The sequence below is a fragment of the Dama dama genome, chromosome 21 (genome assembly GCF_033118175.1).
Source record: "Dama dama isolate Ldn47 chromosome 21, ASM3311817v1, whole genome shotgun sequence".
Classification (NCBI taxonomy): Eukaryota; Metazoa; Chordata; class Mammalia; order Artiodactyla; family Cervidae; genus Dama; species Dama dama.
In genome coordinates, this window is record NC_083701.1 from 4,039,081 (window position 1) to 4,062,642 (window position 23,562).

General features: G+C 46.7%; 1 protein-coding gene and 1 pseudogene across 11 annotated transcripts in view; one reads left to right on the top strand and one right to left on the bottom strand.

Moving 5' to 3' along the window:
• Nucleotides 1-23,562, top strand: part of PTK2 (protein tyrosine kinase 2) — a 207,804-nt gene that overhangs the window by 106,916 nt on the left and 77,326 nt on the right. For 10 of the 11 annotated variants that reach the window (XM_061123123.1, XM_061123121.1, XM_061123124.1 and 7 more), the window contains 5 exons: nucleotides 8,516-8,570; nucleotides 19,499-19,639; nucleotides 20,369-20,446; nucleotides 21,193-21,300; nucleotides 23,332-23,449. In XM_061123123.1, the coding sequence (XP_060979106.1) occupies nucleotides 8,516-8,570; nucleotides 19,499-19,639; nucleotides 20,369-20,446; nucleotides 21,193-21,300; nucleotides 23,332-23,449 (500 nt within the window). Of the gene's footprint in view, nucleotides 1-8,515; nucleotides 8,571-18,203; nucleotides 19,178-19,498; nucleotides 19,640-20,368; nucleotides 20,447-21,192; nucleotides 21,301-23,331; nucleotides 23,450-23,562 lie in introns of those variants that run through there. The other variant, XM_061123127.1, reaches the window with a different exon arrangement.
• On the bottom strand, nucleotides 2,716-4,384 carry LOC133042498 (transcriptional adapter 2-beta-like; annotated as a pseudogene).

The window sequence follows — 23,562 nt, forward strand, 5'->3', positions numbered from 1 at the left end:
GGCGGTAGGCAGAGTTGCGGTCTGAACACATTCTCGGAATGCTGGCCCTCCAGAGCATCGTTCTGAACAGCTGATTATCTTCTGACTCGAGAGAGTTTTAGTTTTGAAAAGACCTAATTCCATGGAATCATGGTGACTCATTTATCATAAGAATTAAATACAGAAATTTAAAGGCTCCGAGTAAACAGCAGGGACGGGACTAATGCAACAGTAATAGCTGGAGTTGATGGGACAAGAGACAACCAATCATAAAATTACTTTTCCCATGTAACAAAGGGTTCACACTTTTAACATAAATTATACATTCATTATGGTGTTTAAAAACAGTCAAGCCGGGATTTCCCTGGATGTCCAGTGGATCAGACTCAGAGCTCCCAATGCAGGGGGCCTGGGTTCGATCCCTGGTCAGGGAACAAGATCCCACATGCTGCAATGAAGACTGAGCATGCTACAACTAAGACCCAACACAGCCAAATAAATAAAGATTTAAAAAAAAAAAAATAATAAAACAGTCAAGCCTAAATAAATTCTTCCTACCATCGAGAAAAGACACACACACTGGAAACCTGCTTAAGCACAGAACTTCTCGTTTGATAGCTCTGGGCCGGGGCCATGCACATTTTACAGGGAGCTTTTGCTTCTCAAGCTTAGTGAAAGTCTGGCAATCATTTTGTATAAAAATAAGATTTAAATTTAAAACCTCACCAAACTAGGAATCTGATGTAGAAAATCAGTCACACTGGAGTGGCTAAAGCCGACAGTTCTCAGACTTCAGCCCGCATCCCAGTGACCTGCGAGGCCCGCCCCGCGTGTCCGAGGCCTGGGGGGGGCCCAAGTCCCTGAAGCGCTAGCGGATTCCCCTGGGGGCACTGCGCTGCTGCTCCAGGAACCCTGGCTGAGAACCCCTGGAGGGACATAGCACCGTCTCCGCCTCTGCTCGGTGCAGAACGCGTCCACACTCTCATCAGCCGTGGTTACCCTGCAGGCGACGGCGCTCAAGACTGACACCACCGCCGGCTACTTTCCGGTCAGAGAGGTCCCGGGCTTGTGGTCAGGTCGCGGGGAGTGCTGCTCTGCCAGCATGCGACGCGGTTTACACCTATAGCCACGGATGACATGTTTGAGCGTCAGGCACTCAGTCGCGTCCGACTCTTTGCAACTCCGTGGACGGTGGCCTGCCAAGGCTCCTCTGTCTGTGGGGGTTCTCCAAGGCAAGAATACTGGAATGGGTTGCCATTCCCTTCTCCAGATCTTCCTGACCCAGGGATTGAACCCAGGTCTCCTGCATTGCAGCTGGGCTCTTTATCATCTGAGTCACTAGGGAAGCCCCCCATGTACTTGAAGTGTATATTTAATGCTGCAAGTTCACCCTAGGGGACAGACAGAAGGATGTGAAAGGAAAAGGCACCATAATTAAGCCGTCCTTGGAAATGATGAGGTTTTTATTTTTTTCTTTCTCAAATACCTTCACTTCAGTGTAACTTCAAGCCCAAGCATTCTGGGAGGTAAACAGTCTGGCAGCTACGAGGGGTGAGAGGCAGGATGCGCCCCAGGATGACTGGAGGGGCACTGGGGTCTGGCCACTCCACTGACCCTACAGCAGGGCCTTGGACACGAGAGCCCCGGGCAGCTGGAGGACACGCGACTCCTCAGGTTCCCGCGGAAGGCACCGTGCCCGTCACGAGGGCACCCCTGAGAGCCCCTCTGAACCCGGCTGGGCAGAGCCACGCCGGAGTCTGGCTCAAGGCGGCGGCCCCGAGAAGCAGTGCCCGGGCCTCCAGGCCACAGGGGTCCCTCTTGCCTAGCCCAGCGCCTGTCACCACACAAGACAAGACACGTGGCCAGTCTCAGAGAAAGAGGGGCTTGCCACTGGGGTGAGAACCTTGGAAGGAGCTGACCCAAAACCCAGAACTCCCAACTCTCGGTGAACTTCATTTAAAATGAGTTCTTCCAAGTAAAACACACGACCAAGTTCTAAGCGCAGCGAGAAGCACCTCCAGGGGAGGAGGCCCCGCATCCCCCGCAGACACCGGGGTGAGCTCCCTCAAAGCGCCACTGCCAGCCGCTGTGGGGAAGCTCAATTTGGCCAAACCATTCAACACCAGATTCCTCCAGGCCAGTCCCTAGGGATGCCCGTCCCGCCCTTCCCCGGCCTCTTCTCCTGCCTGGCCCGTGCCCTCCGCCTAAAGTGCCACCTGCCCGCCACCGAGGGCAGCCGCGCGGAGCTCAGGTCACGGGGGTGAGCCGGCGGCCAGCAGGGAAGGGCTCCTCTCCGCCCATCTCACAGTCCTGTACCACTGGGAAGCAACAAAAAAAGTAAATTTCCCGATCTCATCATCATGTGTCCACACTGAACACTTAAAGGCAAATCCTCATCTTAAAGTACTACGTTTAGGGGTTCAGTTAAAATATACACGGGTTTTTGTCTTCCCCTTGATCCGACTGTTACTATTGCTTCTTCAGAGGACCATAAAAAGAATTGATACCCTAAAAGAAGAACTCGATTTGTTTAAAAAAAAGCAACAATAGGGGACAAACAAACAAACAAAAGCAACAAACAAAAACGTTTCCTCTCCCCCTCCTGCCCACCCTATTTCGTTTTGGCTCACAAAGATATATATATATTTTTTTTCCCCCTCTTCGCTGTCGGTGTGGCTCTCGCGGCGACCGTCTACCCGTCCGTCCGTCCATCCTGGGCACTCCGGGCGGCGGGCTTCAGGAGGCGTCCCTGGATATCCACCCACTCTCTTTGAGGAAGTTCAGGATCCTCTTCTTGAGGACTTTGTCCAGGTAGCTGGGCAGGCGGCTCTTGGAGGGGATGCCCTGGCGCTTCTGCAGGTGGTCCTTGATGATGATGGTCTTCACGGTCACGTAGCGCGCGGGGCTCAGGTTCAGCAAGCTGCACAGAACCTTCTCGCGGTCCGACAGGAGCTCGAAGCCCGGCAGGTGCTCGATGGCCGAGAACTCGCCGTCCCGGCCCTCCTCCTTGCCGCGCTTGGCGCCCCCCGCCCCCGCCCCCGCCGCCGCCTTGTTCTCCTTGCGCTTCTCGCGCTTGTGTGGGGCTGCCTCGGACTCGGCTCTTGGTGATGCCGTTGTGCCGGTAGCGCTGCAGCTCGCGTATCTTGGTGCGCAGCATCTTCTCCTTGTGCATGTTCTCGAACAGGTCGTTGAACTCCTTGCACGACATGAACTGGTAGAGCGGCGGCAGCTTCAGCCGCAGCTCCTTCTCCTTGGTGACCTTGCGCCGCGCTGCCCGCTCCTTCTCCTTCTTGTCCTTGCCCAGGGAGGCGGGCACCAGGTTGTAGTCGCGCGCGATGTTCTTGCGCCGCTGCCGCTCGCAGAGCTTGCGCACGTACATGTCCACGTGCGTGGGCTTCAGCTCAATCTCCACGTCCTCGTCATTGTAGTTGACCGAGAGCCCGCTGATGAGGGTCTCGGCGTCCTGGTCATACTCGATTTCGTAGTCGTCCCGCAGCGGCATGTAGCCCAGCTGCTGCTGCTCGGCCACCGAGATGTCTAGGGGAGGCAAGGGGGTGGTGAGGCTGGGAGAGAGGGGGCCACCACTGGGGCAGGTGTGGTCGGTCACCCGGTTGGGGATGGTGTCGGGGATGCAGGCCTTCCCCAGGTTTCCGTGGATATACATGCTTAAGTAATGCTCTATCACTTCCTGGGGGGTCCAGGAAGCGCCAACGTGAGCTGCCATGTCCTCCCAGTTCCCGAAGCCGAACTGCTGGATGGTATCCAGCAGCAGCTGCTCCTCGCGGCTGGTCCATCCCCCCTTGGCCTCGGGCCCCCAGAGCGTGAAGCGCCCGCGGTCCACCAGCTGGTAGCTGTGGCGCCGGCAGAGAAGCACTCGGGGCACAGCTCGATGTCTGAAGGAGTCTTTTGGGCCTAGAAAAGAGAACAGTCTCAAAGGCCCCTTGCTGAATCATCTAACTTCAGAGAAAACAAAGCATAACTTTAGTTCCATCCTGATGCTCCAAGCCAGTTGCATCTATCTGGGACTTATCACCCCCTGTCCGGAAACGTACCACCCCCTACACCCGCCCAGAAGACTTATCACCCCCTGCCCAACTACAAATGTCATCTCAACAAAAGAATACTCAAAATATCCCGCCTGATTGACGTTTCCCTTATCGCTTCCACAAACCTCCCTATAAGTATGAAGCCTCCCTGATCTCTCTCGGCGCTCAGCCTGGTCGTTAGGCCGACTGTCGCCCCTCCTTGCCTGAATAAAGGTAGCCTACTTCTGTTGAGGCCGTCTTTCCTTTTCTGCATCACCAGAACTGTACCTTACAATGTCCTGGCACTCGGTGCAGCGGAAGCGCAGCGGGCTCAGCTTGGCCAGGCAGTACATGCAGTACTTCTTGCCGAGCTCAGCCATCTTCCGCCGCTGGGGCCCTGCTGCCCGGCGCTCTAGCGAAACCGCCATGGCTGCCCTGCCCCAGGCGCCCGCTGCAGCCGGCCTCTGGGTTCTATCCTCTACTGCAGCTGTTGATAGGCCCTTCCAGGGCTGGGGTCAGGGTGTGGCCGGGAGTGGTGCTCTGTGCTCACTGAGGGCAGTGGTCACTGAGGGTGGGTAGCCAGGGTGTCCGGTGGCTCAGCACCGCCCTTCCTACTGGTTTTGCTAGTAGCCTAGAGTCACTTAGAAGTGTAAATATTTTTTCTCAGTATGGAAAAGAATTACACACGAGTGCAGAATGTTACTTATTCTTTATTAGTTTATCCTGGGTTCTCTTTTTCCTTGCCCATAAGGAGAAAAACTGAAATAGTCCATATAGCTTCTTAGTTTCTACCAGAAAATTTATGGACAATCTCAGTAATTTATAACATAGTGAACCTTCAACTTTACCACATTTCAAAATAGCTATTTTCAATTATGAAAAAAAAAATCTGCCCCAGCTTTGGAGAGTGGGAAAAACACAATCTAAAACTTTTTGTACTTTTTCTTTAAACCAACTAAAGAGTTAATCAGTGTTTCTTTCTATGTCTTTCCCACTCTGGAAGAATCACGGTGCCTTTTCTGTAGGCAGAGGGGAACCCCAGCCCCCAGCCCCAAAACTTGGCCTCCTGGGGTCTCACAGTGCAAGGGCGCATTCTGGAGTGCACACAGACAGTTCTTTTACTTATGTCTCTTATAAATCAGAGACAGGAGTCAGATGGGATGTGTTAAGAAAAATGTTTGGTTACCCAGCTTAAAGATGGCATTGCTAACAATGACAGATGAAACCAAAATAAGCTAATAATACAGTGTTAGAATTATGGTTCCTAATGTGACATTGTAGAAGCAAGACTTAGGTACCGATGATTCTTCTCCACAGTACAGAATTGTACTGTGAACGTATTTTAAGTAAGTCACGTAACTTTCAGTTCTGCTCATTTCCTCATGAAGTGGTTTGCTTTTGAAAGAAAGGTGTCTTGCTGTCGTTTGTGTAACTGTTTCTTCTTTGTTAGACTAAGCTGTGTTGATGTAGGGAGCTCCTGGTATTTCTGGCACTTAGCAGTATCTCCTGCTTATTAGATATTCCATCGGTATTTCCTCAGTAAATAAATCTGTGATTTAAAATTAGCCAAGGTTAATTCTAATTGTGCATTGTTTTCATTTCTTTTTTTAATTGTCCTTCTTGTCAGTAGTGATCTAGTGCTTTTTTTTTTTTTTTGATCTAGTGCTTTCTTTAGCTGCCTGTGATAATATATCGACGCAGGGAAAGCTCACAGATTTGGCATGAATTGATTGACGGTGGCTTAACTGGGATAGAAGGTTATTTCTCTTTGTACCAGGCAGTCAGTGTTCCTCATCACCAGGGCTCCAGGCCACTTGAATCTTGCCGCCCCTCCATCGTCCATGGATGCCAACGGGTGGCCTCGGGTGAGAGGTGTATTAGGAAGCAACAGCAGTTTCTCCTGAACTTAAGAGGATTTTAACATTTATCCATTTGTAAGAGATGATAAGGTATCGTTTTAGAGGTTAAGGGACCTTAGTGGTATTCTTAATGATACTCAATTCTTGAGAGTTTGGGGGTGAGGATAAGATAGGGATACTGTATGATAATATGCATTATAGTTATATTTTAAAGTTGATTTTGGTTTGCTTTTTTGCCTGAGCTTTAAATCTGAGAGGAATGATGTCTGCGAAGTATTAATTAGTTAAAGCAACAGACAAGGTCTGAATCTTCTCAGAAGTAATGCCAAAGGAGAAACAAATTTATCCTTGACAGGAGAATTCATTTATAATAAGCTTAATGACTTCCCTCATAGCTCAGTTGGTAAAGAATCCGCCTGCAATATAGGAGACCCTCGGTTGGGAAGAACCCCTGGAGAAGGGAAAGGCTACCCACTCCAGTGTTCTGGCCTGAAGAATTCCATGGACTGTAGAGTCCATGGGGTTGCAATGAGTTGCATACAACTGAGCGACTTCCACTTTCACTTAACATGTGTGAATAAAGTTTTTCCAGCCTTGGGCCTCCCGAAGCTGGCCCTGGCCTTCCCCATCTCCATGCATCAGCCTTCCCTTATCACCTTTCCCAGAGCACCTCCCAAATTTGCTGTCCACCCGCCCACCTGCCTGCGTCCCCCCCTTCCTCCCCATTCTGCTCGTGGCAGCATCAGGTCACACCTGCCTCTGCTCAAGACCATGGCTGGTCAGCACGTAGACTAGACTCTCACCAGCCGTGGTATTTCCAGAGGAGGGGAAACCGCCCCCATAGGGTTCTAGGTCCTTAACACTTCCTCATTTCCTCTCAGCACCACTGTTGTCAGTAGGAATTAGCGTCCCCATTTCACATAGAGGTGTCACCCGACCTTGACAGGCATTAAGTCACAGCCTTTAAGATCCATCAGGCATTAAGATCCATCCTTCTGCAAAGCCGAAATTCCAGGGCAGAACTCTCTGTATAAAGCAAGTTCCTGACAAGGCAAACAGGGAAGAAAATGCTCAGGAGTAGCTCCGGGGTGTTAGTTTATCTTTTATGTGCTTATTTTGCCACTTCCCATAGTGATTAGCTCCCAAATCCTTAGAATGCAAAGTTCCCCTCTTGTTAGGAGGCAGCAAGAGAGGGAAGAACTTGGGTGGACACTTTCCCCTTGTTCATATCTGAAAAGATAAGAAAGGGAAGTTATAAGCAAGAGTGATTAGAAGAATGTATGGCAAGCCCAGAGTTATATGAATTTGCTGATCAGTAAAACCAGTAAACAGTGTATCATGGGAGCTGAGCAAGGATTTTCTAAGGATGTGCTAAACATCGTCATCACCATCATCATCATAGAATACCAGGACTTAGCAAGGAGTTCGCTGGTTTAGGTTCTAACTAGTAAAGTGTGAAATAAGGGATTAAATGTCTGCATATGGGGTCAACCACATAAACTCTTACTTGTTTTCTGTCGTTTGGTTTGTAGTACCTGCTCACTTATAGTTAAGGATGAAGTCATCCTTGTTTTGTTTTGTTATATTTTTATTCATTTTATTTTTTTAATGCAAAAGATACCTGTATTTCACTTTTCTCCATGATCCTTTTGTATTTTCTATGTCTCCTGATAATCTTTCATGTCCAGAGGCTTTGCTTCATTTTACTAGCATGATTGCCACCTAGTGGCCGAAAAGCCTGGTTCACTTAGTATCCAAAGTATCAATAAGTAGAAACTTTGTTTTTCAGTTGCTCAGTCATGGCAGACTTTTTGTGACCCTATGGGACTGCAGCACTTCAGGCTCCTCTGTCCTTCACTGTCTCCTAGAGTTTGCTCAGATTCCTGTGCATTGAGTTGGTGATGCCGTCCCATCATCTCATCCTCTGTCATCCCCTTCTCCTTTACTTTCAGTCTTTCCCATGAGAAGTAGCCATTTTCTCCACCTGTTTTCTTGGTCAGACTGCCGTGAGGCACTTGTTATTAATTTTGTAGGTTGATTTTGTAGCCTGATCTAAAGAAAATCACTGGGACTTCCAACATGTCCTCACATTCAGTTTTTTGATCTTAGGCCAATCACTTAATTTCTCTTTGTTTTGCTTTCTGTGTGAAACTTAGATTTTAAACATTGACTAATGTTTATTTTTAAGCATCATCAGATTTTAGGATTAATCTAAGGTATTTAAGCATCCCTGGTATAACTCAAATCTTTTTCTAATCAGGCCAGCCTACTTTCTATACAAATATGGCATTACCCAGCTGGAATTGAGGTTCATAAGGCTAACTTTCAGAGAGTGTTAAAAAAAAAACCCAGTTTATTTACACATTGTAAAAGAGGCAGTATTTTAGAGAGTTTGCAATAGTTAAGGGTTACAAAAAGATTTTCTGCCTAAACCAACTTGTCTCAATGTTTTCTGCACACATCTAGAAAATTACTTGTCCCAACTGTTCCATGACTATGCTAGTTATTTGGAGCTTTAATATATGTATTTCCTTCTTGAATAATGTGTGAAAGGATAAATAATTTAAACTTCTTTTATGTTCTTGCAACAGTGTCATTATATGTACTGATTTGGTGGTATCATTTGTTAATTCACTTCTTTCTGTATTTCAGGAAAGATGTTGGTTTGAAGCGGTTTTTCCCTAGGAGTTTACTGGATTCAGTCAAGGTAATTAGCATCTTCTTTGTCATAATCAGATGACCGTGTTAGGCAGATACCTCCTCCATGCCACGCGGTTTTCCCTCTTACCTGTAAAAGTCTTAATGTAAGAAGCTGACAGTTACTCTAGTCATATTCATGGAAAGTAGGCTTTTAAAGGTGTAGCTTTCTCCCAGAAAACCGTTTTGTATCTTGATTGTGTGTGCACTCACTCAGCTAAGTACGAAACCAGGAGCGTTGTGTTCACAGTGGTGAACGCATCACCTCAGTCTTTACAGTCTCAGGTTCAACTCAGAGAAGAAGCAGCCACAGGCGCAACTCTGTGTGTGTGTGCGCGTGCATGTGTGCTTGCTTGCACAGACATGCACTCTGAAGGCCTGTCTTCTCTTGACTGGTGGACGTTCCTTCCTGCTAGTAGCTTCTTGCAGAGTGCCAGCTCCTGTCTCTGTTTGCAGCTCCCACCACAGGGGAGGGGACATCGGGGACGTGATGTGTGGCTCCCCAGCCCTTCAGAACACGGTCGAGTGCGTTGTGAGAATACAGCTGTGTGTCAAGTTAGAGTCCAGCTCAGAGGAGCTCTGCCGTTTCCCAGCCTCATGGTTTTGGATCTGGTTTCTTACTTCCACAACAAAGGAAATAGTATTTTGTAGGGTTGGTATGCACTTCAGGGTGTGTGTGCACATCAGTGTGTGTGTTAGTTGCTCAGTCGTGTCTGACTTTGCAACCCCGTGGACTGTAGCCCGCCAGGCTCCTCTGTCCATGGGCTTTCCCAGGTGCGAATACTAGAGTGGGTTGCCATTTCCTCCTCCAGGGATCTTCCCGACCCAGGGGTCACACACACATAACACAAGTACCTGTCACTGTGTAATTTATAAACTGTGGAACTGTGGCTGTTGCTGCTGTGACTTTGTGTCACAGAGGTCACGTTCCACACTGGAGCAGCCATGTGGACACCGTCCCATCCACTGAGGCCCAAACACAGTGGTTCAGAAAGCTGGCTCTGGAGCCAGCCTGCCTTGGTGAAGGTTCTGACCCAGTGACCTTGAGTCGCGTGGGGCACAGAAGCCCGCCCTGTGCGCCCGTCTGCCCTTTGCTGGGTGGACTGGAGGGTAGACACTCCTGAATGTCAGACACCATTCTTCAGGGCATCTGCCCCGTCACTGGGCAGAAGAGTGCATTGCCCAGCATAGCCTTGGAAAGCAGGAACGGGTGTGAAAGTGGCTGTGTCACATTGCTGGTCCCTCCAGTGGTCAAGTGTGAGTCCCGGGGCAGCCTCAGAATTGTGCAGAGTCTGCTCAGAGCTGTGTACAGATAAGCAGTTACCCCAAGAGGTATGACTGCTGGCATTTGGGAGTCCAAGAAGTTATCCTACTTTCAAAACGGGTCCTCATACTCCAAACAGGCCACCCCAGGTGCAGGCCTCAGGTGCTGTGATATAAGTGTCGCTAAGGTGAGAGGCCCCCATGCTGCAGCTTCTTGTCTCTCCCAGACTTACCTATAGAGTGGCCTGATCAGTTAACATTTGCTTCTCCAAGAGCCTCTTTATGTTATATGCCAGTCCCCTGCATATCTGGGTTTTCAGAAGATCCTTTGTACTTAATGCTGACACTGAAGTGTCAAAAGTTTACCTTATATTTGATGTAACTTAAGCTATGATTGATTGATTGATGGCAAACATGATTGGGGTGTATGTGCCTGATTATTAAGAATAATTTATAAGGTATTTAAAACTTCTCTCTCTTTGATCTTAGTGCCAGAGGCACATTTTAAAAAACACCAGACCAGTAAAACTAAGTCAGTGCAACATGAGGGAACTGTCTACAAAATTCTGATTATTATTCCAGAAGTTTCAAGGAGCTGTGGCAGCTGGGGGTAGGGGGATATAAGTGTGGTGTGGGGGCCTGGAGCAGCGGGGGCAGCGGTGGGCAGACAGAAAGGTTTCAGTGAGGGCTCCTGGCAGCGCTGGTTTCTTATCTAACAGATGTGCCAGTGTCATGTGAGTTGTTAACTTCAGGGTGTGGGGTGGGGTGGGGCAGTCGATGGGAATTCTGCACTGTCTTTACAGCTCTTCTGTAAATGTAAAATTATGTCGCAAATAAAATAGCCAGATTTCAGCTTATTTGAGTATAATTCACAGTAGAAATCTAATTTCAGGACTAGAAATGTTATGAGATCCACAGTTAGTATCGCTACTTCAGAGTAATAGAGTGGTTTCCTAGGCCCCTCCCAGGAGCACTTAATTTAGTCATCATTCCCGTTCCCGTGGTGAGCACAGAAGTGCCTGGCTCAGCACTCACTCAGCCTCTCAGTCCTGGCCTCAGCATGGAGAGTATCCCCCTGGTCTGGCACCGTGTAAGGAGGGTGGAAAGGAGGTGTGCTTTAGGCGCACACGCACACACAAGGAGGCTGGAAAGGAGGCGTGCTTTAGGCACACGCACACACACACACACACAGACTGGAAAGGAGGCGTGCTTTAGGCACACGCACACACACACATAGACTGGAAAGGAGGCGTGCTTTAGACACATGCACACACACACACAGACTGGAAAGGAGGCGTGCTTTAGACACACACACACACAGATTGGAAAGGAGGCGTGCTTTAGACACATGCACACACACACACAGACTGGAAAGGAGGCGTGCTTTAGACACACACACACACACACACACAGATTGGAAAGGAGGCGTGCTTTAGGCACACGCACACACACAGACTGGAAAGGAGGCGTGCTTTAGGCGCACACACACACACAGACTGGAAAGGAGGCGTGCTTTAGACACACACGCACACACAGACTGGAAAGGAGGCGTGCTTTAGACACACACGCACGCACACACACACAGACTGAAAAGGAGGCGTGCTTTAGACACACACACACACACACACACAGACTGGAAAGGAGGTGTGCTTTAGGCACACACACAGACTGGAAAGGAGGCGTGCTTTATTTTTTTTTTTAATTTTTTTTTTTATTATTATTATTTTTTTTTTTTCCAGTGGGTTTTGTCATACATTGATATGAATCAGCCATGGATTTACATGTATTCCCAATCCCGATCCCCCCTCCCACCTCCCTCACCACCCGATTCCTCTAGGTCTTCCCAGTGCACCAGGCCCGAGCACTTGTCTCGTGCATCCCACCTGGGCTGGTGATCTGTTTCACCATAGATAGTATACATGCTGTTCTTTTGAAATATCCCACCCTCACATTCTCCCACAAAGTTCAAAAGTCTGTTCTGTATTTCTGTGTCTCTTTTTCTGTTCTGCATATAGGGTTATCGTTATCACCTTTCTAAATTCCATATACATGTGTCAGTATGCTGTAATGTTCTTTATCTTTCTGGCTTACTTCACTCTGTATAAGGGGCTCCAGCTTCATCCATCTCATTAGGACTGGTTCAAATGAATTCTTTTTAATGGCTGAGTAATATTCCATGGTGTATATGTACCACAGCTTCCTTATCCATTCATCTGCTGATGGGCATCTAGGTTGCTTCCATGTCCTGGCTATTATAAACAGTGCTTCGATGAACATTGGGGTGCACGTGTCTCTTTCAGATCTGGTTTCCTCGGTGTGTATGCCCAGAAGTGGGATTGCTGGGTCATATGGCAGTTCTATTTCCAGTTTTTTAAGAAATCTCCACACTGTTTTCCATAGCGGCTGTACTAGTTTGCAGTCCCACCAACAGTGTAAAAGGGTTCCCTTTTCTCCACACCCTCTCCAGCATTTATTGCTTGTAGACTTTTGGATAGCAGCCATCCTGACTGGCGTGTAATGGTACCTCATTGTGGTTTTGATTTGCATTTCTCTAATAATGAGTGATGTTGAGCATCTTTTCATGTGTTTGTTAGCCATCTGTATGTCTTCTTTGGAGAAATGTCTGTTTAGTTCTTTGGCCCATTTTTTGATTGGGTCATTTATTTTTCTGGAATTGAGCTGCAGGAGTTGCTTATATATTTTTGAGATTAATCCTTTGTCTGTTTCTTCATTTGCTATTATTTTCTCCCAATCTGAGGGCTGTCTTTTCACCTTACTTACAGTTTCCTTTGTAGTGCAAAAGCTTTTAAGTTTCATTAGGTCCCATTTGTTTAGTTTTGCTTTTATTTCCAATATTCTGGGAGGTGGGTCATAGAGGATCTTGCTGTGATTTATGTCGGAGAGTGTTTTGCCTATGTTCTCCTCTAGGAGTTTTATAGTTTCTGGTCTTACATTTAGATCTTTAATCCATTTTGAGTTTATTTTTGTGTATGGTGTTAGAAAGTGTTCTAGTTTCATTCTTTTACAAGTGGTTGACCAGTTTTCCCAGCACGACTTGTTAAAGAGGTTGTCTTTTTTCCATTGTATATCCTTGCCTCCTTTGTCAAAGATAAGGTGTCCATAGGTTCGTGGATTTATCTCTGGGCTTTCTATTCTGTTCCATTGATCTATATTTCTGTCTTTGTGCCAGTACCATACTGTCTTGATGACTGTGGCTTTGTAGTAGAGTCTGAAGTCAGGCAGGTTGATTCCTCCAGCTCCATTCTTCTTTCTCAAGATTACTTTGGCTATTCGAGGTTTTTTGTATTTCCATACAAATTGTGAAATTCTTTGGTCTAGTTCTGTGAAAAATACCGTTGGTAGCTTGATAGGGATTGCATTGAATCTATAGACTGCTTTGGGTAGAATAGCCATTTTGACAATATTAATTCTTCCAATCCACGAACACGGTATGTTCTCCATCTGTTTGTGTCCTCTTTGATTTCTTTCATCAGTGTTTTATAGTTTTCTATGTATAGGTCCTTTGTTTCTTTAGGTAGATATACTCCTAAGTATTTTATTCTTTTTGTTGCAATGGTGAATGGTATTGTTTCCTTAATTTCTCTGTCTGTTTTTTCATTGTTAGTATATAGGAATGCAAGGGATTTCTGTGTGTTAATTTTATATCCTGCAACTTTACTATATTCATTGATTAGCTCTAGTAATTTTCTGGTAGAGTCTTTAGGGTTTTCTATGTAGAGGATCATGTCATCTGCAAACAGTGAGAGTTTTACTTCTTCTTTTCCTATCTGGATTCCTTTTACTTCTTTTTCTGCTCTGATTGCTGTGGCCAGAACTTCCAACACTATGTTGAATAGTAGTGGTGAGAGTGGGCACCCTTGTCTTGTTCCTGATTTCAGGGGAAATGCCTTCGATTTTTCACCATTGAGGGTGATGCTTGCTGTGGGTTTGTCATATATAGCTTTTATTATGTTGAGGTATGTTCCTTCTATTCCTGCTTTTTGGAGAGTTTTAATCATAAATGAGTGTTGAATTTTGTCAAAGGCTTTCTCTGCATCTATTGAGATAATCATATGGTTTTTATCTTTCAATTTGTTAATGTGGTGTATTACATTGATTGATTTGTGGATATTAAAGAATCCTTGCATTCCTGGGATAAAGCCCACTTGGTCATGGTGTATGATTTTTTTAATATGTTGTTGGATTGTGTTTGCTAGAATTTTGTTAAGGATTTTTGCATCTATGTTCATCAGTGATATTGGCCTGTAGTTTTCTTTTTTTGTGGCATCTTTGTCTGGTTTTGGAATTAGGGTGATGGTGGCCTCATAGAATGAGTTTGGAAGCTTACCTTCTTCTGCAATTTTCTGGAAGAGTTTGAGTAAGATAGGTGTTAGCTCTTCTCTAAATTTTTGGTAGAATTCAGCTGTGAAGCCATCTGGTCCTGGGCTTTTGTTTGCTGGAAGATTTTTGATGACAGTTTCGATTTCCTTGCTTGTGATGGGTCTGTTAAGATCTTCTATTTCTTCCTGGTTCAGTTTTGGAAAGTTATACTTTTCTAAGAATTTGTCCATTTCATCCAAGTTGTCCATTTTATTGGCATAGAGCTGCTGGTAGTAGTCTCTTATGATCCTTTGTATTTCAGTGTTGTCTGTTGTGATCTCTCCATTTTCATTTCTAATTTTGTTAATTTGGTTTTTCTCTCTTTGTTTCTTAATGAGTCTTGCTAATGGTTTGTCAATTTTGTTTATTTTTTCAAAAAACCAGCTTTTAGCTTTGTTGATTTTTGCTATGGTCTCTTTAGTTTCTTTTGCATTTATTTCTGCCCTGATTTTTAAGATTTCTTTCCTTCTGCTAACTCTGGGGTTCTTCATTTCTTCCTTCTCTAATTGCTTTAGGTGTAGAGTTAGGTTATTTAATTGGTTTTTTTCCTGTTTCTTGATGTAAGCCTGTAATGCTATGAACCTTCCCCTTAGCACTGCTTTTACAGTGTCCCATAGGTTTTGGGTTGTTGTGTTTTCATTTTCATTCGTTTCTATACATATTTTGATTTCTTCTATGATTTGTTGGTTATTCAGAAGCGTGTTATTTAGCCTCCATATGTTTGAAGTTTTAACAATTTTTTCCCTGTAATTGAGATCTAATCTTACTGCACTGTGGTCAGAAAAGATGACTGGAATGATTTCAATTTTTTTGAATTTTCCAAGACCAGATTTATGGCCCAGGATGTGATCTATTCTGGAGAATGTTCCGTGTGCACTTGAGAAAAAGGTGAAGTTGATTGTTTTGGGGTGAAATGTCCTATAGATATCAGTTAGGTCTAGCTGGTCCATTGTGTCATTTAAGGTTTGTGTTTCCTTGTTAATTTTCTGTTTAGTTGATCTATCCATAGTTGTGAGTGGGGTATTAAACACTATTATTGTGTTACTATTAATTTCCTCTTTCATACTCGTTAGCGTTTGCCGTACATATTGCGGTGCTCCTATGTTGGGTGCATATATATTTATAATTGTTATATCTTCTTTTTTGATTGATCCTTTGATCATTATGTAGTGTCCTTCTTTGTCTCTTTTCACTTCCTTTATTTGAAAGTCTATTTTATCTGATATGAGTATTGCGACTCCTGCTTTCTTTTGGTCTCCGTTTGCATGAAATATTTTTTTCCAGCCCTTCACTTTTAGTCTGTATGTGTCTCTTGTTTTGAGGTGGGTCTCTTGTAGACAGCATATATAGGGGTCTTGTTTTTGTATCCATTCAGCCAATCTTTGTCTTTTGGTTGGGGCATTCAACCCATTTACATTTAGGGTAATTATTGATAGGTATGGTCCCGTTGCCATTTACTTTGTTGTTTTGGGTTCACGTTTATACAACCTTTCTGCATTTCTTGTCTAGAGAAGATCCTTTAGCATTTGTTGAAGAGCTGGTTTGGTGGTGCTGAATTCTCTCAGCTTTTGCTTATCTGTAAAGCTTTTGAATTCTCCTTCATATCTGAATGAGATCCTTGCTGGATACAGTAATCTAGGTTGTAGGTTATTCTCTTTCATTACTTTCAGTACGTCCTGCCATTCCCTTCTGGCCTGGAGGGTTTCTATTGATAGATCAGCTGTTATCCTTATGGGAATCCCTTTGTGTGTTATTTGTTGTTTTTCCCTTGCTGCTTTTAATATTTGTTCTTTGTGTTTGATCTTTGTTAATTTGATTAATATGTGTCTTGGGGTGTTTCGCCTTGGGTTTATCCTGTTTGGGACTCTCTGGGTTTCTTGGATTTGGGTGGCTATTTCCTTCCCCATTTTAGGGAAGTTTTCAGCTATTATCTCCTTGAGTATTTTCTCATGGCCTTTCTTTTTGTCTTCTTCTTCTGGAACTCCTATGATTCGAATGTTGGGGCGTTTCACAGTGTCCCAGAGGTCCCTGAGGTTGTCCTCATTTCTTTTGATCCTTTTTTCTTTTTTCCTCTCTGCTAGGAGGCGTGCTTTAGACACACACACATAGACTGGAAAGGAGGCGTGCTTTAAACACACACGCGCACACACACACACAGACTGGAAAGGAGGCATGCTTTAGACACACACACACAGACTGGAAAGGAGGTGTGCTTTAGACACACACGCACACACACACACAGACTGGAAAGGAGGTGTGCTTTAGACACACACACACACACACACACACGCACACACTGGAATATGACTCAGCTGTAAAAAGAGGGAAGTCTTTCCATTTGCAACAACATGGATGAGTCTTGAGGACGTTGTACTCAGTGAAGTCAGATGGAGAAAGATAAATACTGTATGACCTCACTTATATGAAAAGAAAACGAAAAAACAGCAAGCTCATAGATAAAGAGAATGGGAGGTGGAACATGGGGGTGAGTGAAATGGGTGCAGGGTCACAAGGTGCAGACTTCCAGCTATAAGTAAGTCCCGAGGATGTGACGTGAAGCACGCTGACTGCAGTTATTAGCAGTGTCGCATGTCTAAAAGTTGCTCGGAGAGTAGGTCTTAAAGGTGCTCATTACAAGAAAAGTGTGACAGTGTGTGATGGTGTGTTAACCAGACATTGTGGCAGTCAGTTCAGTGTTGATGTATCTAAATAATGAATTATTATGTTGTATACCTGAAGCTAATACAACCTTGTATGTCAGTTACAATTCAATTTAGAAAAACACACTTGATACTGTTAACGGGTCTACAGTTAGCGTCTGGTAGAGGGGAGATGACTTAACCCCTCGGTTCCTGTTTCTTAGTGTGTTTTTCTTTTCTGGCATGTTTTCTTTAGGATCATGTTAACCTTTTAATCCAGGAGGCCCTCGGAGGCCATTGTTCTACTAAGCAGCATCAGATAAATGTTAGGTTGACTAACATGGCATTATTTCTGCTGTTCAGAAGGCTAAAAAGCAACAATTTCTGATGATTCATCCTAGTAATACTGCCTTATTCTCTCTGTATGTGAACTGGTTGAAAACCAACTAGCTGACATTGATAGATGCCTTGTTTCAAACACAGAGAGGATATTGAAACCCTGTAAATAGGGAGGTATATTTATTAATATCAAGAGATTCTAGGGAGTCAGTTTTTGTAGAACCTTTTCCTTACTGAGAAAGAAGGAAAAAACTGATGCTTTCTGAGGCATCCTTCTTAGAAAAGAATCTGGGGCTCCTCTCAGACAAGAAGGATTTTCTAGTTCTTGCCCAGCACTGGTGCTGTAGGTGAGATCTTGGTCCTCTTGGGTGGCCACATTGAAGCAGTGACCCCGAGAAAGCTTAGGTACTTACTCCTGACCAGGCACCCCTCTTGGCTGGCGGGAAGCCTGGGCGTGGCCCTGTGTGCCAGGAAGCTAGCCCTGAGTGCGGGTACACTGGCTTCTGCAGCTCCTGCAGCTGCTGCTTGTCACTGTGCCTTCCTGCACCTTAGCCTGGTGGCATGTAAAATGTGGAATGAGCCAAAGCGAAAACTGCGATGGACATTCAGTAAACGTGACGCGTTTCACCCAGATTCAGCTGGGTGAGACAGATTCGTAAAACTGTAGCTCAGACTGTCTGTCTGCTAACACCGCATAGTTACTATTTTCAAACATCTTTGCCCAGTTACTCAGAAGTTTTCCAGCAGGTTCAGTGATCAGGTGTGCTGTTAGTTGATCCCTTGCACGTCCGTGGCTGAGGGTTTTGGAAAAGAGGACAGGCCGTCGACTGGACTCTGTTAGATGCGGGGCAGATGACTTCACCCCTGCCCCCAGGGAGCAGCGCACAGCCCTTTGTGTCTCTGATGCAGGGGAAACCGCAGCGGGAGTGACTAGAGGGGGCGGAGCTGGAGAGATTGGGCACCTCGAGGGATGTCGGGGTGCATAGCCAATCAGGACAGTCTTGTTGGCCCAGCCACGGAGGAGGGAGGTTCTCTTGGTGGCCCATCAGGTTTCAGGTGTCGTGGAGATCTCACGTGGGTGAGTGTTACGCTCCAGAGGAGAGTCGGAGACTGTTTGCACAGCCTGGAATCAGAACGGTGGTTAGAAGCCATCTCAGCCATGGTGAGAGCAGCCCTTTGCAGGCCCTGGGTTCGTGGCCAGAGCTTGGACGGGTCTTCCCCAAAATGTGCTCCCCGGATTTTTCTTTGCAGAGCGTCCATGGCTGACCACTCACGTTCTAGGCAACATTTGAGATTCAGTCCTTGCTGCCCTGGAACTCACTTTGCTTCTCCTCAGTTTAGTGTCTGTGGCCTCTTCAGATTGCCTGGGATCCCACCCCTGGCTTGCCTGACCGAGCCCCAGCCCTGGCTACAGCCAGCTGTCGACCTCCGGTGCCGGCTTCCGCCCGCACAGCTCTCCTGCGGCCGCTTTACCTGCGGGATGTAACTACGGCGCCCGGGACGGACATGCTGAGCCGCCCTGTCTCCCTCACGCGTGGTGTGTGTGCCGCTCCGTGTGAGGCCCACCTCCTGTGCTCTCCTCTGACGGCATCTCCACCACACCAGGCTGTCTTGTTTTCACGTGCCTGTGTGTGTGCCCTGACGTGGGGTCCTCTGCACACTTCTGCACGGAACCTCCTCATTGCTGGGTCTTCACCTAGCTCTCTCGTTATTCCTAAAGAATAGCCTCTCAAAGGTTGTGGTTTGAAGGTGTTTGATTTCTGTTACCAGACTGCTTCAGAACGGACACGTCAACTCCCCGGGCAGTGTGGAGCGTGTGAGGGCTTTCATCCCTCTCCTCTGCTGGCCGCAGGAGCCCCCTGTTCCGATGAGCCAGAGCTGAACTGTATACTTTAAAACGGTTGAAAATGAGGTGTTAGTCACTCATTCGTGTCCGACTCTTCGCAACCCCATGGACTGTAGCCCACCAGGCTCCTGTGTCCATAGGATTCTCCAGGCAAGAATACTGAAGTGGGTTGCCATTCCCTTCTCCAAGGGAACTTTCCAACCCAGGGATTGAACCTGGATATCCTGCACTGCAGGCAGATGTTTTTTTTTTTAACCGTCTGAGCCACCAGATGGTATATTATATGTTGTGTGTATTTTACTATAATTATTTTTTTTTAAAGAAACAGAGCTCTGATAAATAATGATGTTTGCTGAATGCAGGTGGTATTACGTGGTGCTGGGGAAGAGATGTTCCTGGGTGTTGGTGGTTATTTCTGTGGTCTTCACTTACTGTTGACTCTGAAAAGATGTTTATGATTTTATCACACAGGCCAAAACACTAAGAAAATTGATCCAACAAACATTTAGACAGTTTGCCAACCTTAACAGAGAAGAAAGTATTTTGAAGTTCTTTGAGATCCTCTCCCCAGTGTACAGATTTGATAAAGAATGCTTCAAGTGTGCCCTTGGTGTAAGTATGAGGACTTCGTAATAGGGGACTCGGTGGAATCTCTTTGTCTTTTCCATGAATACCTCAGTTTCAGATTGGAATCTAATTTGTCATGTGTTTAACATGAGAATATTTTCCACTGTACAGTGGGAAAACAATACAGAAAGAAAATGTGTCAACGTGAGACTAAAACAATCCTTTTTTAATAGCATGCCTGTGTGCATATTTAGATTTATTTTAATCCCAACCCAGCGATTCATTGATTAACAGTTCTCTCAGGGCTCGTTTACCTATGCAGATAATCTTCCCAAAGAAACCATTGGCTGCGGCTCACGGGAATGAGCTCAGTCTGTCCGTCTCTGCTTAGGCTCAGCAGACACTACACCGTGGAGTTGTCCACGCTCAGTCGTGTCCGACGGTTTGTGCCTGGACTGCAGCCCGCCAGGCTCCTCTGTCCGTGGGGTTCTCCAGGCAAGAATCCTGGAGTGGGTCGCCGTGCCCTCCTCCAGGGGACCTTCCCGCCCCAGGGAACCAACCTGCGTCTCTTTGTGTCTCCTGTACTGGCAGGTGGTTTCTGTCCCACTGGTGCCACCAGGAAAGCCTGGAGTTGCACACATTTTGTATTCTTTGGTTTGATGAATAGAAGTTTGTCCAGCCTCCGCTTTGGTCCTTTAATGTTTCAGTGGTTCTTTATCTAAAATACCTCTTTTTCCTCCTGGTACCTTTGCCGTCACCTGTTTCACCTTCAAGTCAAGCTGGATTATTTCAGTAGAGCTGGCGATTGGCCCCGAGGAAGGAATCAGTTACCTCACAGACAAAGGCTGCAATGTAAGTGTGCTTCAGGTTGGCAGGGAGGGGCTGGTGCTTCTGGTATCTGAGAGAAGGAGGCCCTGAGCAGGCCAAGAGTCTTGAGTAAATGCGTGGGATTCATCACCTGCATACTGATGGCTGTTGTGAAATGCTGGAGGGTGGGGACTGATGGGCATGTTGTGTCCGCATGAGAAGAAAAATCCACTCCTCTTGGGAAATGAGCAGAGTCTCTGGTGGCGTGTCCATGTGGGAAGGGTCCTTCAGATGTGCCCGCCGTCTCCTCAGCACCATTACCCTCCAGAAGAACCCCAGAACGGGTCAGAGACGTTCCTTGCTCATGGTGTGCTGGGAGTGGGCACGGGTCCCTCTCTCTGAGAGAAGCAGGGCAGAATGCTCCCTGAGACCGAGTTACCCGGAGAGTCAGGCCAGGGGCTCCCTCCCTCCTCCTCTGCATGTCTTCACTCCGGGGCATGGGCAACTCCTCATCCAGCCCCTGAAGGTAGAGCTACCCTCTGCCTCCAGGAGCGCAGAGGGCAGACACACCCCGACCATGAAGTGAGCAGGCGGCCCCGGCAGGTCCATGCCAGCTCCTCAGAGGGAGAAAGGCCCACTCCTGGACAAGGTGGACAGTCAGGCTCCCCAGGCACCCTGTCTGGGAGGTGTCTCTGGAGAACAGGGTTGAGGGGTGACCACGGGGATTACACGTGGGGTAGTGCACGAGTGTCTGGCATCTGTGGTCAAGTGTTTGCCTTTTCTTCCCAAAGCCCACACACCTGGCTGACTTCAACCAAGTGCAGACCATCCAGTACTCAAACAGTGAAGACAAGGACAGGAAAGGCACGCTGCAGCTGAAGATCGCAGGGGCGCCCGAGGTAGGGGGGGGTAGGAGATGGCCTCTGCTCAGGCTGTCGACTCAGTCGTGTCCAGCTGTGTGACCCTGTGGCCCGCAGCCCGCCAGGCTGCTCTGTCGATGGGATTCTCCAGGCAGGAATACTGGAGTGGGTTGCCATATCCTGAAACAATCATTATTTCTAAACTAGCCCTTTATTGAAATGACTGTTTTAGGATACACATGAAGTTTTCATGGATCATCAGAATCACAGCTTTCTCTCACGTAATGAGCATTACATAACACGTGTGTGTGTGTGTGTGTGTGTGTGTGTGTGTGTGCGCGCGCTCAGCTGCTCAGTCACGTCTGACTCTCTGCAACCCTATGGACTGTAGCCTGCCAGGCTCCTTTGTCCATGGGGATTCTCCAGGCAAGAATACTGGAGTGGGTTGTCATTTCCTCCTCAAGGGGATCTTCCCAAGGGCTCAAATTTGCATTTGCTGCCTGGCAGGCAGATTCTTTACTGCTGAGCCTCCTAGAAGCCCTGCATAACAAATTGTTGTTGTTTAGTCACTGAGTTGTGTCCAACTCTTTGTGACCCCGTGGGCTGCAGCGTGCCAGGCTTCTCTCTCCTTCACTATCTCGCAGAGTTTGCTTGAATCCATGTCCATTGAGTTGGTGACGCCATCCCACCATCTTATCCTCTGCTGCCCTCTTCTTTTTTTGCCTTAATCTTTCCCAGCATCAGGGTCTTTTCCAGTGAGTCAGTTCTTCGCATCAGCTGGCCAAAGTATTGGAGCTTCAGCATTAGTCCTTCAAATGAATATTCAGGGTTGATTTTCTTTAGAATTGACTGATTGATTGGATCTCCTTGCTGTCCAAGGGACTCTTAAGAGTCTGTTCCAGCACCGTAGTTCAAAAGCGGCAATTCACTTAAAAACTATTGTAGTCTTTCTGTGGAAAAACTGGAATATATGAATTACCAAGAAAATCAACCTCTTAAAATTATATAAATTCTGTAAACTGTACTGCTCTCTTTATTTCCTGGACTGTGTTATATGTGATGTTCACTGTGTGTGTGTGTTGGGGGGTGTTGGGAGCGGCACACGCAGGGTTACTTCTGCATGAAGCCCATTTGGGGCACTCCCCTGGCCCCACTCACGTGCCTGGGCTCCACGCTGCTGCCGCCCCTGCTGGAGCAGGTTTGTTCTCGAGGCTCCTCTCATCTCATTCTTGCTCCTCCTGCTTTGGAATCCTGGCATTTCTGAGGCTCCGGGCAGTACATTTGATTCTCAGAATTAAACCAGTGATGCCATGAAATATTGGAACCTTGAAATTTCCTGAAAATCTCTCAGTAATTTCCTGTCTGCACCATGTCCTCCTTTCTGTTTGCTGCCCCCAAACAACATTTAGGATGATGCAGGCGAGCTGAGTTCTTCCTTTAGAAGGAAGTTATGAAGACTATGTGAGTTAGGACATAATTGTGTTCAAAGGAAAAATACAACTCTGATTATCTCCTGGACAACATTTAATGACAGGTCTTTTAGGCAATGTATCATAATTGTGTGTTTTGCCTTGAAAAAAGTGATTTCTAAGCTCTTAGGTAGAACATGCTCTGCATGCTCAAAATAATGAAATTCCACTAATTTTCTTTAAGGTTAGAAAAATTATGATGGATGGTTGAGAAAACTCTACTCCACACTTGTCTAGTTTCTAAAAGAAGCCATAGTTGAGCTTACTAATTTTCTAAATTCTTAATTAGAGTATGCCTAAGGGGCCAGACCTTCTGTAGGAAACGTTTTTTTTCCCCACCTCTTTCTGTTCTAGAAAGTGACTCTAAGCGATTTAAGTGTCTTTTTCTTTTTTTGTCTGGCTTTGCCTTCTGTCACATATCCTAGGAATAAGATCCTTAAATACCATGCTCTCTTCTCACTGAGGCCTGATGACAGATCTCGTCTCACTCCCACTCTTCTCTGTGCTCAAGTGAGTCTCCATCTGATGTCACGGCACAGCTGGCCCTTTGAGGAGCGGAAGGAACAATGACCGCTCTCTCTGGCTCTTCTCCCCTGTCCAGCCCCTGACGGTCACGGCCCCGTCCCTGACCATCGCCGAGAACATGGCCGACCTGATCGATGGGTACTGCCGCCTGGTGCACGGGGCCACACAGTCCTTCATCATCCGGCCCCAGAAAGGTGAGCCGCCCCCTGCCCACCCTCCTCCGCGCCGCCGCCAAGCTCGCCTGCAGCCCTAGCCCTTCCCTCAGGGCACTCTGAACGTGAAGAGCAAACAAGTAGTTCAGCCCAGC